The sequence below is a fragment of the Arachis stenosperma genome, chromosome 4 (assembly GCF_014773155.1).
Source record: "Arachis stenosperma cultivar V10309 chromosome 4, arast.V10309.gnm1.PFL2, whole genome shotgun sequence".
NCBI lineage: Eukaryota > Viridiplantae > Streptophyta > Magnoliopsida > Fabales > Fabaceae > Arachis > Arachis stenosperma.
In genome coordinates this window covers 138,780,032-138,798,592 of record NC_080380.1, presented here as the reverse complement: position 1 = coordinate 138,798,592, position 18,561 = coordinate 138,780,032, and the positions used below count along the sequence as shown (strand labels likewise).

The 18,561-nt window shown below is 30.4% G+C and overlaps 2 protein-coding genes across 3 annotated transcripts; both read right to left on the bottom strand.

Moving 5' to 3' along the window:
* Positions 1-2,524: 2,524 nt before the first annotated feature.
* On the bottom strand, positions 2,525-6,793 carry LOC130973790 (disease resistance protein RUN1-like). Its single transcript, XM_057898454.1, has 5 exons — positions 6,287-6,793; positions 4,844-5,951; positions 4,370-4,672; positions 2,836-4,268; positions 2,525-2,739 (listed from the first exon to the last, which is right to left on the bottom strand). The coding sequence occupies exons 1-5, from the start codon at positions 6,757-6,759 to the stop codon at positions 2,733-2,735; spliced, it is 3,324 nt and encodes a 1,107-aa protein (XP_057754437.1). The 5' UTR covers positions 6,760-6,793; the 3' UTR covers positions 2,525-2,732.
* Positions 6,794-9,748: 2,955 nt separating this feature from the next.
* Positions 9,749-16,022, bottom strand: LOC130973893 (TMV resistance protein N-like). 2 transcript variants are annotated; one of them, XM_057898579.1, is made up of 4 exons: positions 15,372-16,022; positions 12,315-13,422; positions 11,855-12,133; positions 9,749-11,757 (listed from the first exon to the last, which is right to left on the bottom strand). In XM_057898579.1, the coding sequence occupies exons 1-4, from the start codon at positions 15,857-15,859 to the stop codon at positions 10,093-10,095; spliced, it is 3,540 nt and encodes a 1,179-aa protein (XP_057754562.1). In that variant the 5' UTR covers positions 15,860-16,022; the 3' UTR covers positions 9,749-10,092. The 2 variants fall into 2 exon arrangements, with proteins under 2 accessions (XP_057754562.1, XP_057754563.1); XM_057898580.1 differs by having other exon boundaries at positions 11,975-12,133.
* Between the last annotated feature and the right edge of the window lie 2,539 nt (positions 16,023-18,561).

Below are 18,561 nucleotides of genomic sequence, written 5' to 3'. Positions count from 1 at the left end.
TTGTTATTTTTTGATAGTGTAAATTGGTTATGTAACAAAAGTTAGACCCTAGTCCCTAGCTACCACTAATAACAGTGCTTGCTTCTAAATACTTGTAGTCTCTTGCTTCTAAAAAAATAAAATCTGTCATGAGGAACACACACAAAAAATAAATAAAAAGGTTTTTAGTTCCATATCTTTTTCGAGAACATTAACATACAAATAGTTTAATCTATTCTTAATATATAAAAGTAGATACATAAGTATGCACCACATTACTTTTGAGACATTTCTTTTCTCTTACTAATGCCATGTCAGTAATATTGCTTACTTGGCATAACTTTAGAATCAACCACTCAATTCTTGCCAAATTAACTATTATTTCCAAATCAACAAAAAAATAAAATATACAAATAAAAAACTAAAAAATAGAATCCAATAAATTTGTAACCTCCAAATATATTGAATTCATATTCCTATATTTATTATATTTTACCGTTATAAATAATACAATAAATTTATAACCGCAACAATTAATTTATAAATTAAAAGTTTGAAAAATAAAAATTATATTTTATTATTATAATTATATTTATTATAATCATTTTAATTTTTGCCAATGAGTTATACGGTTATACATCAAATGGCATAGTCTCCCATATTGGTCGCGAGTTCGAGTCTCCCATAGTCTTTGTATTTTTGGTAAAAAAAATCATTTTAATTTTTAGAAGTAACACTAGGTACAAAGAACTATTATTGTAGTTTTTACTTATTATTAAAAACAAATTCTATTTTATTTTACCAATGTAAATTTTGAAAAGAATATTTGAAAACTAAAAAAAAACAAATTTATTAAAAGAGTATCAAAATGAAAACAAAAAATATATGATATTAGACATACATTTTCATATTAGATACATTCGTAGTATATAAGATGCATCATGCATGCATGTTTACCTCAAAACACTAATTAACTATTATTTTTTTTTACTAAAAATGTTTAACTTTTAGCTTTTGTTGCGTATATTTGTACATATAAGATGCATCATGCATGGATACAAATCTAAATATATAATTATTACAATAATTATGTTGACCGCAACTCCATAAATTTAGGCCATTGGCTAAGTCAATTGCATTGCCAACTTTAGAATAATTATTATTTGGTTAGAATCAATCACTCAATTTTTGTCAAATCAACTATTATTTTCAAATCACCAAAAATAATATATATATATAAATAACTAAAAAACAGAATCCAATAAATTTGTAATCTTCAAATACATTGAATTCATATTCCTATATTTATTATATCTTACCGTTATAAACAATACAATAAATTTATAACCGCAACAATTAATTTATTAATTTTTATAAATAACACACTAAAGATAATAAACATCTATATTACAAATGTCATAATAATATTATTAATCATAATAAATTTTACGTTATAAGTATTTAAATTCTATAACGTTTAAACTACATATATAAGTCTCTTATCACTATTCCTTCACATATCATCAAATTCAGCACAAAAAATTTATTTTCGAACTGCACATCTCAAATTTACTCAATAGAGCATCATTCTTTCAGAGCAGAACGATTAAAAATCAAATAACTATCCAAGATCTAATGGCCATGCAATGAGAATCTAATGATCAGGTATGACAAAAAAATCACAACATACATCATACATTCATACTTACTCAAATTCCATATACCTAATGATAACATAAATTGAATATTGGAATAGAAAAAGATCTTCACAATTTTAGCAACTATAAATGAAATTGATGACAAATTAGGATGGAACTATGTTAAATGTAAAAAGTGTCAGAAGAAAGCATATAAAAAAAAAGAAACAACTACATTTGCGGCACATGTAATCAAACACCACAATATCCAACAATAAAGTAATTCTATATACTGTTCATAATCTCATCTATCAAATTATTAGTTGCTAGCCCAATACTTATTTTAGGTTCATAATTTAATTAAAGGTTTTAGATCAAAGTGTTACAACAACTTTTGCACTATTTGATGGCGACGCAAAAAATTTATTGGGCACAACTGCTTCAAATCTAATGACATTTTAGAAAAATAATCACATTGAAGCACCACCCCATCAAGAGATTAAAGAGAAAGAAAACTATACAAATTCAAGACACATCTTCGAAAGAAGAACATAAATACAAAGATGGAACCAAATAACACAATAGAAAGCGCATCAAACTCAACAATTCATGGAGAACATGTCTTCGCAAGAACTTACGACAAAAAGAAGAAAGCACCAACTCTAACAACCAACAAAAAAAGGAGGACGAGCGCCACATGAGATGACTAAGTCCATCAACTAAAACAAATGCAAAAATCAAACCACCAAATAAAAATGTCACTTTATACAACTCCAACATCCAAATCTTTTGTACTACAAATTATTTAAAATAAAACACCTTTTAAATTTAACTTCAATTTATACATATTTAATTTATTTCTACAAAACATAACAATTTTTAATATTTATTATATATTATCATTAATCATTCTAGTATTTTATAAATTCAAATCGTTTCATGCATGGTTACATCAAACTCAAATTTATATAACACAATGCAGATTGACAACAACTGAAGTTGTGCATTGCTAAGGCTTCCACAGCTTTTAAGAACTGATGTTTCATGTTTCCAGACCCGGAAAAATGAGATCACTTTAGTTCTTGGCCAAAATCAAATTTGTATACTCCAGCTTCTTCAAAAACTAATCAAAATTGGAAAAAAAATGTGAAAATGTTATTAGCTTTCAAAATTGATTCTTCTCAAAAAATTAAATAGTGCTCTTGGGAAATGGCCATACCTTTCTTCCCTGCCAAAGTTGTTCAGTTCACTCACATCATCTTCAAATATGTTTGTCTCACATATATCCATTATCTCAATGCTTTTGTTCAAGTCAAACAGACTTTGTCTTTCATTCTTTTGCCTTTCAATCTCACTTTTGTTCAAATCTTCAATATCCTCAATGCATGTCCAGCCAGTGCTCAATACTTTGGCATGATAACAAGGAAGATATTCGAACTCTTCAGAATCAAATTCCCCATACTCAACCTCTGGCCGAAGCAATAGTTTAAACCCCATATCTCGGTGAAATTCTCCCCTGAAGTAATCATTGGTCAAGCAGAGAATGTAAAGGTGATAACCATCACACATTCTATATGTTCTCCAAGGAATGATGCACCTATTACCATTGCTAACAGACAAATTCAACTTCACTGATTTATCAAATCCCCAAAACGTTGTATAAAACAGGAAACATACTGCAATACCCTTTAAATTTTTATTCAGACGGCAATCACTTGGATATGGGACTAGTGCTTGTGCTGCATCATTACCATTCAGTGAATAATTGACAAACAAAGATGGAATTTTGGTACTTGGGATCAGCATTTCCAAGACCACACCTTGATTTTCTTGATCCTGGCTACTAGAAGATTTAAAGGCAGTGCAAATGGTTGACAAAACATTGGATTCAAGTATGTTCAGTGATCTACACCCATATGCTTCTAATTCTCTAATACTAGATGGAAGTTTTGGCAGAAACTGAAGACAACCACATCTATTTAGCTTAAGGGACCTAAGCTTGGAAAGTTCATGAATGCTTATTGGGATATTAGCAAACCAGTGACCACTTAGATCCAAATGCATCAATAATGGGAAGTAGCAAAATAGATCATGAGAGAAAGATATTTCACTCTGATAACATCCACTCAAATTTATATTACTCAACAAGGGGAGGCTTGAAATTGAAGATGGTAATCCATGAAGGTTAAAACAAGAGCCAAGATCCAAGTTCTTGAGGGACTTCAACCTATGAATGGTATCAGGAACAGAATCAAGTTTTCCACAACCCTTTATGCTCAAATCTTCAAGGCCAACTAAATTTCCAAGTGATGAGGGCAACTTTCTAATAGGAGTTCCACTTAGAGAAAGCCTTGACAATTTTCTCATGCATTCTCCAAACTCTGGGGGATTTTCAAAACTCTCACAATGCTCAATGATCAACTCCTTCAAGGAACTCATCTCTAATTTACCTGGAAGAGTTTTAAGCATTTCGCAGTAGCTTAGATTTAAGTGAACAAGGTTCTTGTGGTGTATGAGGGATATGTGAACCTCAGTTAGGCTATCACAACCTTGGAGATCAAGTGTTTCAAGAATGGGAACCCCGGAAATATCAGGTGTCTGCTTTAGGTTGCGGGAGCTACTCAAATCCAGGTACTTCAGCTTTTCCAAAAACTGATTAAAAAGAAAAAAAACACAAATTTCAAAATATTAGTCTTTCATAAGTCAGTATGGTAAAATCAAATTTAAAAGATCTCTTGATGAAATTATCTAACCTTTTTTCCATGCCAAACTTGTTCAAGATTGCTACGTTGCATTTTGATTTCAACAGCTTGATATTGTTGATTTAACAAGGGGAGAGTTTCCAAAGGACAAAAATCCCAATGCAGAACTCTTACTGAACTAGGGAAGTGGTTGAGGCCAAGGGGAAGTTCCATGTATGGTAAACTGAGATATCTTAACTGTGTTGTTTTTGAGAAGGCTTCAATGCTCCAATGTGCTGAGAATGGCTTATTCCGAAACCAATAAAACTTATCTTGTCCAAAGCTTAGAACCATACTTTGAATTGTTTCTGTTCCCTGAACAAAATAAACATGACAAATAATAAATTTTACAATCAACTGAGATACCTAAAACATGAACTTAAGAAATAGAAGGAAACTTGGATATTGATAAAACTTGAGAAAATAAAACAAATAAATGTTTATTTTCATATCAGATCAATCAGTTGTAAAGGAAGTTTCACCTACCAGATCATTTGTCAACACTTGATGAATGTCATCTTTAGACCACAGCCTGCTACGCTTGCCTGGGTTACTTGGAGATTCTTCATACACAATATGCCTCCCCATTTCTTGAAGCAAATCATGCATTTCTAACTTATTATTTTGATCTAAAGTTACCAAAGCTTTATCAATCAATGTAACAATTCCGCTTCCAATATCACTTCCAACTCCAACATAAATATCACACATTCTTAATATATGTATTGCCTCATCTTTTTTCATTCCTTTGAAGAAACAAGCAATATCAAGAAAAATACTCTTCTCTGTTGGCATCAAATGATTGTAGCTTATTTTCAACGCATTGAGAACTTCAAAATGTGGAAAACTCATTATTTCTCTAATGGTACTATGCCAAAAGTCAGCATTTCTTCTATATAGATAGGAACCTAAAACCTCAACTGCCAAAGGAAGACCTTTAGTATATATCACAACTTCTTTAGACAGAGAACAATATCCTTGTTTAGGTTCAAGTTGTTTAAAGGCTTTCAAACAAAACAGATTATAAGCTTCTTCTCGATCTAACCCTTTAACTTCATAAGTTCCATGGACTCCATGTATATCTAGCAAGTGCATATCTCTGGCTGTGATTATTATTCTACTTCCCGGTCCAAACCAATCTTGATTCTCTGCTAAATTCTCTAACTGGTTTAGCTCACTTACATCATCAAGAACAAGAAGAACTTTCTTATTACACAAAGCACTTTTTATCGTTGTTTTTCCATCTTCTATGTCATGAAAAGAGCTACTTATGTTTAGACATGCAAGAAGGTCTCTTTGCAACTGAACAAAACCATTTTTTGCAGACAACTCTCTAACATTCCGCATGAAGCAACAAACTTTGAATTCACCTCGGATGCCTTCATATACTGCTCTAGCTATAGTTGTCTTACCTATGCCACCCATGCCCCATATCCCTACAAAACGAACATCATTCAACCCAATACCTATGAGTTTAATCACTTCCTCCAACCTTGAAGCAATCCCAACACGATTTTTAGTGCAAGATGGCAATTTCGGAATTAGCTTTTTATGTATGTGTTCAGAAATGCTTTCCACAAATCTTGCCTCAAGTCTAAAAAGATCATAAAGTGAAGAAAAGTCATACATCTTGCTTGTCAACCAAGAAACACTAGGAAAATAGTTTAACCGGTGTTTTAGCTTTCAAAATTAATCAAAGATATAATTTTCTAACAAAAATATGTAGTATTGAACAATCATTCAGAAAAAGGAAATAGCACTTCAGCAATTAGATGGTTATGATTTACACCAAAACCCTTTAACTACCAAAATACGTTGATTGTATTTTAATTTTAGTTATATCTAAAATCTAGTTAACAAATGTTATAGTGATAAGTACTAGTATGCATTCAGATTAACATAGTAGAAAATAAATGAATAACTACTTACTGATATTTGGAATCCCAACCAGAATAACTAGCAATTTGTGTGAAAGCATCTCTCCACCTTCTAACCTTGTCACTGCCTTCTCCAAATCTGTGTTCATGTTTTCTGAAAGCTTCAGCAAATGTTCCTTTTTGGTGCCTCACATCAGAGGGATCAACACCATAGAAGACAGGCACAATCTTTTGAAGCTCATCCAAACACCAAGCAGAGGAAGCATAGTTTGGCGAGAGAACAACTACCGCGAACATAGACTCTTGAATTGCTCTGAGAAGTTCAAGAGAGATAACTTGACCTCTCTCAAGGTCCTTGTCATCCTTGAAAGTTGTGATTCCCTTCCTTTCAAGCGAGGCACATAAATGATCAGTGAAGCGTGTGCGAGTGTCTTCACCCCTGAAACTCAAGAACACGTGATAGGTCCATGATCTTGGTGGAGGAGGAGTGGAGAAAGAAGAGGCTTCTGCAGCTAAAGATGCCATGTTGTGTGGTGTGAATTTTTTTTTTTTATGCAATGCTGTGTTTAGCAGTGTTGTGTTTCTTAAGTATTATTAACAAAGATTAAATAAATATCATGGTTTAGTGCGTGTGAATAGAGAGGAAAGTGAGCAGAAGCTGCATGGGTAGCTTCCATGACAGGAAAGGAGAAAGGAGAGGGTGCAGAATAGCTGAATAAGCCTTTACTTTGGTCATTTGTGTGGAAATTCAAATAAAGGTGCATCGCTAATAAATAATTAAAAAGGAAATTGGGTTGTTGCATCTAGATAAAGATCATATTGGTCTTCCATTTGCAATGTCTTCTTTTAACTATAATGGAATAACTCATAACAAGAGTCTTCTTCGTATGTATCCAGAAATTCTAAATTAATGGATAACATTTTATATCAAGAATTTCATCATTCGTATTTAATTTTTACTATTATTTAGTTAGTGTATTTAATATTTCAAAAGTCTAATAATAATAAAAATAATATACTTTAACATGAGTTTGATGTCTACACCACTTTTTTCCTCTTGCTTAAAGTTAAAAATAACGAAGATAAAAAACAAACAGAAAGAAAAATAGAGGGAAAACAAATTGATGTAGATGCCAAATCATAAGTTCAAATTAAATAACATTTGATCTGAACATCTTGAGGACAAGGCCTTATCTTTGTTCTGTGCCAAAGTTGCTTTATATTACTAGATTGTAGTTTTATGTCAACAACTTGATATGAATGATTTGCAAGGGGCAAATTTTCTGAAGGACACTCACTCCAATGGAGGACTTCCAATGATCTTGGAAGGAAGTCGAGGCCAAGGGAAAGAAAGATTCATGATACGTAAACTTTTGATTGCATTATATACAGAGATTTGAGACTCTGACATAATATGCAAGTAAACTAAGTATGATTTTTAATCTCTAGACAATGATTCATTGTTTATACGACCTCCTCATTCTGTATTTATATTATAACTTTGAATGGGAAAAAACGTATTAAGTTTATAGACATTGTTTTGTCAAATTTGATAAGAGATCTGTTCTTTTTCATAAAATAAAATATGTAATATAAATATTAAGTTCTTCTACAGTTAGATAATTAGCATCTAAGCATTATCTACCAATATATAATCTTGCACTATTTGATTCATGCTTCATGGTAGGTCAATGTCACATAAAAATGAGTCAAGAAGTTGCAGCTGTTTGCTCATCTAATTTGACTAAAAATCTACATTTTGAGTTCTTTATATTTTAACTGGCGATATTACTTGTATTGTTAGAAGATGTAAAATGTTTGGCTATTAACAGGAATTGATCTTAGCTAGCTTATTCTGGGCTAGAAATTTTGTTATTTTTTAACAGTGTAAATTGGCTATATAACAAAAGTTAGATCCTAGTCCCCATCTACCACCAATGACAATGCTTTCTAACTAATCTTCTAGGTTTCTTACAAAAGAAAATGAGTCATCAGGAACACTAAACCAAAAGAGATAAAAAGGTTTTTAGTTGCATACTTTTTTCTAGAATGTTAACATACGAACAATTTAGTTTATTATTTTATAAATCCAAATTGTATCTATACATGATACATCGTTACATCAAACTCAAATTAACACAACAACACTAGATGCAGATTGACATGGGCTAAATTTGTGTATTGCTAAGGTTTCCACAACCTTTAAGAACTGACATTTCAAGATTCCAGACCCAAAAAAATTTTATCACTTTAAGTTCATGGGGGAACTCATATTGCTGTACTTCAGCTCCTTCAAACACTAATCAACACTAAAAAATGTGAAAATGTTATTAGCTTTCAAGATTTATTCTTCTAACAAAATTAAATTTAGCTCTTGGCAAATGGCCATACCTTTTTTCTCTACCAAAGTTGTTCACTTCATCAATCACATCATCTTCAACTATATTTGTCTCACATAAATCCATTATCTCGGCTCTTTTGTTCATGTTCACGCAGATAATTTGGTTCATGACCTGCTTCTTGAAAAAAAAATGTTCAAATTTCAATGATAAGAATTTTTATATATTGTTTTTAGTGCTGATGTGGCTAAATATATATATTTTTTTTGCAGGGTTGACATATAATCCCACAAGTATTGTGTTCATAAACATACCAAGCAAGCATATCAAAGTTGCAGTGGCATCCATTAACAGTTACTTCTAATAGTAACTTGGAGCCTGAAATTCTAAGTGTTGTCATTAAGAGTGAGGGAGCTTGGTCCCAGAAACTCTATCAGATGCTTTCAGTACCATCTGCAATTGATCATCTCAATGTCCATGTTGAAGGTCCTTATGGACCTGTATCTACCGATTATCTAAGGTTTGCATTTTTTTTAATATAAAGCCCAAGTTTATATTAACAAATTATACATCCATTCAAGAATAAGTGGTTTTTTTTTTTTTTGCATATATATATATATATATATATATATATATATATATATATATATATATATATATATATTAAGAAATTATTACAATTTTCACAACTAAATGGGAAAAAACTAGTTATTATCACCTTAAAGCTCTAAAAACCTCAGAAATTTATGGAAAAGTGGTTTTGGGTTGCTAGCAAGACAGTTACTCTCTGAATAACATCACTTCTGGCTTAGTCTAAAATGATTGTTTATAATTTCTTCCAAAGTAATAACTCTGCTTTCTATTCACCAGGCACAAAACTCTTGTGATGATTAGTAGAGGCAGTGGCATCACCACTTTTGTGTCTATCATCAGAGAGCTATATATCTAAACATAACATTGAGATACAGAATTCCAAAACTTACCTTAATTTGTGCATTTAAGAAGACCTCTTGTCTCTCAATGTTAGATATGATCCTCCCAAGTTATGGAATCAACAGTGACATTTCTAGTTTGCAACTACAAATTGAGGCTTACATCACAAGAGAGGAAGACCTTAGAATAGTCTCTTTTGCTTCTTAGAAAATAAAATCTCTCATAAGGAACATAACAAAAAAGGTAAAAAGGGTTTTAGTTTGATATCATTTTTCTAGAATATTAACATACAAACAATTTCATAATTTATGAATCCAAATAGTCCCATACATGGTTACATCAAACTCAAATTTACACAACACCAGATGCAGATTGACATGACGCCTTGCTAAGGTTTCCACAGCCTTTAAAAACTGATGTTTCAAGTTTCCAGACCCGAAAAACGAGATCACTTTAATTCCTCAGGGAACTAATATGTAATATCGTTTCAGGTTTCTGGGTTCACATCGCAGTTGGATGGATGCAATGAGCTATGTGAAAAGCTTCAAATCTGGGGAACCATACATGTAATATATGGAGAAACCTGTCATGAGCTATGAGAACTGGGATGCAAAGGGAAGAGAGGTAAGAGTTGAGGTGGGTCAGAGCTTTTGCGAGATGCCAAATGGTGGATAGGGCCCTCCGCTGTGGTGGCTCGCTCTTCCCCTTGTTCATATAGTTGAGGGGCAACCACAAGCATCTTATTCCTTGAAGTTGAAGAATGTGGGATCATGTCCATGTTCAGTTCAAGAGTTGCTTTCCTTTTCCCAGTTTTTGATTTTGTTTTCTTGAAACCTTCAACGTCTTGCTTAGTCACCCAACGTGCTCCACATCTACGTACTATATCAGGATCGAAAAAATCTGGAAACAACAATTGGAAGCGATTGTGTTGGCATAACAGCTTACTAAAATAGTAACCGTTCACGCACACAATGAACAAAGTATCTGAACTATCCACCACGTATAAACTCGCGTTGATGAATTCTTTCCCGTTGCAGATCACCGATGGGTAGGTTTCGTCAATCAAATCTGATACAATTAGGAAACAGAGAGCAAGTGCGATGGTTTCAATTGAAGGGCAATTCTGCGGGAATGACACTGATACAATTCTACCTTCTTCCTGATGCTCAAACCATGCTGGAATTTCCTTCCTAGGGATCCACATTTGCAAGAAGTCTTGACGATCTTGGCTAGCTGATTCTGCAAAGCCACAACACGCCTTTGATATAACATCATCAACATTCGATGCATCCAGTGAATAACAATTCCCTGCGTCTAATTCTCTTAGACTTGATGGAAGCTCTGGTAAAACCTCCAGGGAACGGCAATCCCATAAGTTCAGACGTGTAAGTCTGGGAAGTTGATGGATACTTACTGGAACTCTTAAAAAACTGCCCATACATAAATCCAAATCCGTCAACGAGGCTAAGTGGGCAATATCATAGGAAAGGGTCGACTCTTCTCTAGATGAGCTGTCAGAATCATCATAATCAGCTCTGACTGTGAGTGTGAGGGACTCTAACCCATCAGTTTTCTGTGGAAGACTATATAACACCAACTTTTTAAGGCCAACGAAACATCCAAGTGATAAGAGAAGACCGGTATTCTTGCCAAAACAATTTAAGTGCAACTCAGACACGCCAGCCAAATTTCCAAGCGTTGGGGGTAGCTCTTCTATACCTGTATCTCTCAGACTAAGAATCCATAACTGTTTCATGCATTCCCCAAATTCTGGCAGTCTTCTCAAACTACTGCACCAGCTTAGACCTAGTTTCTCGAGTGAACTCATCTCCAATTTATCAGCAAGTGTTTCAAGACTCTTACAATTCATTAAATTCACTTCAACAAGGCTTTTGTGGTGTGCGAGAGATGGATGAATATAATTCAGCTCCTCACATCTATGAAGATTTAGTGTTTTAAGATTGGGCGCCCCAGAAAGATCTGGCAGTCTTCTCAAACTACTGCAGTTATCTAGATATAGTATCTCGAGTGAACTCATCTCCAATTTATCTCCAAGTGTTTCAAGACTCCTACATTCACATAAATTCAATTCAACAAGCCTCTTGTGGTGTGTGAGAGACGGGTGAATATAATCCAGCTCCTCGCATCTCGAAAGATTAAGCTTTTTAAGATTGGGAGCCCCAGAAAGATCTGGCGTTTGCTTCAGCCGCTTGCACTGTGACAGATTTAAGTGCTCTAACTTTTCTAAAACCTGAAAAAACATAAAAAAGAAAAATCACATGGTTAATATTTATGCTGGAAATGTTTATGTAATAAAATTTGATAGAACTGTTGATGAAAAGGTCTACCTTCTTTTCATCCCATAACTCTACAATTTGGCTATCAGACAGATCAATTTCAACAAGCTCATAGCGTTGATGATCTGTAAGGGGCAGAGTTTTCAGTGGACAACTTTTCCAGTGAAATACCTTTAATGTAAAAGGAATATCGCAGAGAATGGGAGCTTCCACGCCATCTAAAATGAGAAGCTTTAACTGGCACATTTTTGAGAAAGATAAATCTCTCTGATTCACTTCAGTCTCGCTATACCGCTTATGTAGAACGATGCCATGAGTTGCTTTAGTTTTCTGCCAATACACGTAAACAAATAAATAAACAATTAAAAAAAAACCAATGAAAAAACTATACTGATTGAGATAACCACAAAAATAAAAAATAGTTTAGTTACGTAGATATAATATCAAATACATTGTCAAATTCATATTTTAATTCTATGCATCCTATAGTTGAGAAAAAAACGACACTTACCTTCTTTTGAGTAAGTACAAATTCAACATCCTCCAAACACCACAATCTGCTACGGTTACAAGCATCATTCGGAGATTTCTGAATGACAATTTGTTTGCCCATTTCTTCAAGCAGATCATGCATCCCCAGAGTAACCACCACACTGTATTTATTCTTCTCTAATGTGACCAATGATCTGTTAATCAAAATATCAAGACCAATTTCAGCCTGATAACCACATCCTTCTAATATCTTTGTTACATAATCTTTCTTATCTCCTTTAAAGAAACAAGCAATATCTAGAAAAATATTCTTTTCCATATCATCTAAACCCTCATAACTTATTTTCAAAGCATCAATAATTTCAGAATGTAAAGACTTCTTTATTTTTTCGATAGCACTGTGCCAAACCGCAATAGGTCTACCATTAAGATAGGAACCCAATACTTTAAGTGCCAATGGAAGACCACCACTGTACTTGACCACTTCTTCAGACAAATCCAAAAACCCTTCTGTAGGCTCCTCCTGTTTAAAGGCTTTCAAACAAAAGAGGTTAAAGGCTTCACTTTTCACTAACCCTTCAACCTTATAAGTTTCATGCACCTCTGGTCCCTTTAGCACCTCTAGGTCTCTAGTTGTAATTATTATTCTGCTTCCAGGACCAAACCAAGCTTGCTCCCCAGCCAAATTCTCTAGTTGTTTTTCATGATTTACATCATCAAGAACAAGAAGCACCTTTTTGAGATGTAGAGAATTTTGAATCATTCTCCTCCACTCATCCTTATCATGAACAGCATTTGAACTTATCTTCATTTGTTTAAGAAGTTTCTTTTGTACGTGAGTAATATCTTTTTTCTCACATCGCTCCCTAACATCGGCAAGAAAGCAAGTAACTTCAAATCTACTTCGAATGGTATCAAAAACTGCTCTAGCAATAGTTGTCTTACCAATACCGCCCATTCCCCATATGCCTATGTAGCGAACATCATTCAACTCAAGACTTATGAGGCTAATCACTTGTTTCACTTTTGAATCAATCCCTACAAGATTCTTCGTTGAAGGTGGCAACCTTGAAATCAATATTTCAAATATATGTTGAGCAATGTTTTCCACAAGCTCAGCTTCGTCCCTATTATTCATGGAACGAGAATTTCTTTGTAAGTCTAGCAACACAAGAAAAATAAAGCAACAACTTTTATTATAAAAAAGAAACTTTGTAATAAGATAAAGGAAGACAATACAATACAAAACAACTGAAGTTTACAAAAACAATTTTCTTTTACAAAATTTATTTGCAATAAGCTATATATATTTTCCAGGTAATTTATTCATTTGATATAGATTTTTATAAAGTTATTTTAATTTGATACCTGATTCATTGAATTATTATTAGTTAGGTGGCATACTAACAAACCGTATTATACGAAAGTATTTCTGGTTATATAAATCATCATAAAAAATTAATAACTCTTGATATCTATTTATGCCTATTAAGAAACAAAAAAGGTTAATGCAATATATGTTTTTGAGAAAAATAATGCTACACATTCAAGTCTTTTTGTTAACTAAGTTCAATTAAATTGATCTATCATAACAAAAATCAGTTATGACTATTGATTAGTATTATTTCAAATTTTATTCTTTAACTTGGTTGGACTTAGTTCGTAAAAAGATTTAAATATGTAGCATTACTTTTTTGAGAAATACTCTAAATTAGTTTTTAAAATTTTTTAGTCTGACATTTTAGTTATTAACAAATTTTAAATACTAAATAAAGTCTCTAAATTTTTATTCCTAAAGACAAATCGATTCTCATATAAGATTATTTGGGATTTGTATCCTCTAAATTTTTTATTTCACTTTAAAGGATAAAGTGTAATTTCTTATTATCTATTTCATAAGTGGGACTAAAAAAATTATAATAAAAAAAATATTTAAGGGTGAGAGGTCATATTTTACTCTCTCAAATAAAAATCTAAAATTTAGAGAATTCAAATTCATTATTTGTTTATATGGAAGAACTCATCCTAGAATTTTAAAAATTTTTAGTGATCATTATGTCTATACTCTATATTATTAAATAATGATATGCATTGATTTGTCTAATTTTTTTAATCAAAATTTAAGACGAAAATCAATATGTCTAATAAAATATAAAATCAGACTAATTTAATAGTTAAAATTTGTTGAGAATTAAAATTCTTTTTAGGACTAATTTGGGTTATTACGCTGTATTTTTAACATTCATTATCAATATCATTCTATTGTGATTGATTCCATGCCTTCATGGTGTTAACATATTATTTTATTATTAGCTAATTAATTTTATTTCGAGAGTTTTATTTCATATGTAATTCAAGAAGAAAATTGTGGTAGATTAAAATAACCATAATTATTATTCCATGATTATATTTGAAATAAAATTTATAATAATTTGTTCATAGTGTGATTGTATATTACTATAAACTTTAATTCAAATATTTATTTTTTCTAAAAAAAATCCACTAAAGATTGATTTGTCTAACTGAATGAAAAAATAAAAAGCTAATTTGATAATAAATTTTTCTAAGGACTAAAATATTCAACTAAAATTTTTTTAGAAATATTTGATTTGATTAATGTATTATTCTAAAGTCTAAACTATGGATGTAGGGTAGATATGGTTTAAATCTATTTTGACAAAAAAAAAAAGTCATAGGAACCAGAATATAATTTGCTATAATTTAATTTTATTTTTCAATTAAAAATTGATATGTATGTACAAGAAATTTAAACATTGTGGCTAATTTTTAGTATACTGTTATCATCGTTGTTTAAACATTGCACTCTATTTGGTTTCGAAAAATATTTAAAATGTAGTATTATAAAATAATAATATTATATAATATTAAGAGTAATATCTCTTATCGATCTTAAAAAAATTTTAGTGAAAACATTTTAATTATGCCATCTACCGGAGCAATTTTAACAAGCAGATCTATGTTATTTGTTCAAAATGGTATGTATAATGATTGCAGTTTTGTTTACATGGATATGGATCTAAAGGTTTGAACAAGAGTAATGACTAGTTTAACTTACTGATTTTTGGAGGTCCAACCAGAATGAGCAGCAACTTGTGTTAGTGCATTTCTCCATCTTTTGACCTTCTCACTGTCATGTCTCTGTTCGTGTTTCTTGAAAGCTTTTTCAAAGGTTCCTCTTTGATGTCTCACATCACAAGGCTCCACACCGTAGAACACCGGCACGATGTGTTGCCTCACCTTGTTGTTGCAGTCCATGATCTTTTGGAGCTCATCCAAGCACCAACTCGAAGAAGCGTAGTCCGGTGAGAAAACGATGACTGCAAACATCGACTCTTCAATTGCTTTCAGGAGTTCTTTTGAAATAACATGGCCTTTGCTAAGGTTTTGGTCATCTTTGTAGGTTGTGATTCCCTTCCTGTTGAGGGCCGCATAGAGATGGCCAGTGAAACCTGTGCGAGTGTCTTCTCCTCTGAAACTCAAGAACACGTGATAGGTGCATGGTCGTCGTGGTGGGATTGAAGTGGAAGAAGAGGCGGATGCCATATGTTTGAAGTTTGAAGAAGTGTATGTATCTGCTGAACAAGAGTTGTGGTTATGAACACTAAAAAATTAATTAATAACATCAATTAAGAAACTCTTTGTGAAGAGAGAAAGGAAAGTAAGCGGAAGCTGCTGGGTAGTGATGAAGGAGACAAAAGGTTGAGTGGGCAATGAATACTGAAGACGCGTGAATCTGTGATAGCGGTACACCTTTTATGTAAAGGAGGGATTTTATTTATTTATTTCCTCGAGTTTTCATCTATTTCTCAAAGATTTTTACTGATGTCTATTTTATTACATTACTACTTCCTCTGTTTCACTTATTTTTATACTCGGAATGATTTATTATTTCACTGTCATAACTCATAACATAAAGGGTGAATTACAATTACATCCCTATCATGTAAGACATAACTAGTTTGACCATTTTACCGTGCAGGAGATCATTAGATTATGTTTGAATAACACTACAAAATTCTTTCATTTAAATGGAATAAACTATTACATGTATTTATAAGGTTCTTTGTATGAGACGAGGTAATTATATTTAGAACTTGATTCGTTTGAAAAAAATTAACCGTACACCTATAATTGGTTTTAGTTTAATTTACTCTCACTCATGTTAGGTAAATTCAATTAGAGTATGTACTAATTAACAGGACGGAACTAGATAAAATATTAAAAAAAATTAAAAATATTTATATAATAAAATAATATTAAAATAAAATTTTAAAAAAATTAAATTAAAATTTACATATAATTTATATGTAACAAATTAAAATAAAGAGAGACTATTGTCCACCTTCTTTACTACGTAGTTCTGCCCCTGCTAATCAATCAAAGTAACCTATTATCTCAAAACTCAATTTTACTCTCTTTTTTCAATTAAAAAAGAACAACTAAAACCTTCATTATTCCTTTTTCTCTCTTACGACTTATTTTTTGGAGAGATTCTATAGTGCTTACTAAGAAAATCAACATAACATATTATTTTTATGTGTCAATTGTTGATTGGAGACTATTTTTTTAAATGAAAAAGAAAAAAAAGATTAAATTAAAGTAATAAAATAAAAATTTTATTATAATAGTTTATTATAATAATAAAAAATTTGAAAAAAATTTTAAATAAATAAATTAAATATTTTATTTATCAAAATATATTATTACAAGAATATTTATTAATTAATGTAATATTATTTATTCTATTTATATTAAAAACAAGATGTATATACATATATTTTGTTTACACTATAAATAAAATAAATAAAATAATATAAACAAAATATTAAAAAAAGTCTATTAATGTCTGAAATAATAATAAGTATAAAATTAATTAAAATAATAAATATTTAATATTTTTTATTATAAAATTGTTAAAACATAAATTTAGATGAGTTATGTAAATCGATTTTATTTTTTAAAATAATCTAAAATAAACTATAAATACTATCTTTTTAGTTATCCAATAGTCTATCATAAAAATTAAATAGATATATAAGTATCTCATTTACATTTTAAATAAAATTGACTAAAAAAAATTTAATACGTATCTCGTTTACATCCTAAAAAAATTAAATTAAATGTCTTTCTATGACCGTAAGAATTTTTTAGTCAGGTTAGGATTGCTGCATCGTAGCACCATCATGAATAAAAAAGAAATAAATTATTATTTATTAAAATTATATTAATTTAATAAAATTAAAAATTATTTAATAAAATTAAAAATTATTCAATAAAATTATTTATTATATCATTTCAATAATTTTATCAAATTTAATTTTAATGAATATAAAATTAATTTAGATATTTTATGAATTAAAATATCAATGCTTAAATTTTTGTATTAAAATTTATAATAATTAATCAAATTATTTAAGTTTAATTATTTTTTATGATAAAAAAATAAAACGAGGACTCATATTACATTTGTACAAATAACAACGCTTAAAAAATTATACAAGATCAATAGTTTAGAGCCAATTATTAATTTCTTGTAGAGCCTTTTTTTTTTCGTCGTACTTAGGATGTAAACGAGATATATATTAAACTTTTTTTAGTCAATTTTATTTAAAGTTGTAAATGAAATATTTATATATCTATTTAATTTTCATAATAGACTATTGGATAACTAAAAAGACAGTATTTATAGTTTATTTTAGATTATTTTAAAAAATAAAATCGATTTACATAACTCATCTAAATTTATGTTTTAACAATTTTATAATAAAAATATCGAATATTTATTATTTTAATTAATTTTATACTTATTATTATCATTTTAGATATTAATAGATTTTTTTAATATTTTGTTTATATTATTTTATTTATTTTATTTATACTGTAAACAAAATATATGTATATACATCTTATTTTTAATATAAATGAAATAAATAATATTACATTAATTAATAAATATTCTTATAATAATATATTTTGATAAATAAAATATTTAATTTATTTATTTAAAAAATTTCTCAAAATTTTATTATTATAATAAACTATTATAATAAAATTTTTATTATACTACTTTAATTTAATCTTTCTTTTCTTTTTTTCATTTAAAAAAATAGCCTCCAATCAACAATTGACGCCCAAGGACAACATATTATGTTAATTTTCTTGGTAAACACTATAGAATCTCCCTATTTTTTAATGCACTTCTCCGCATGATTGTCTCCACTAGCGCATTATAGATGGTCTTTTGC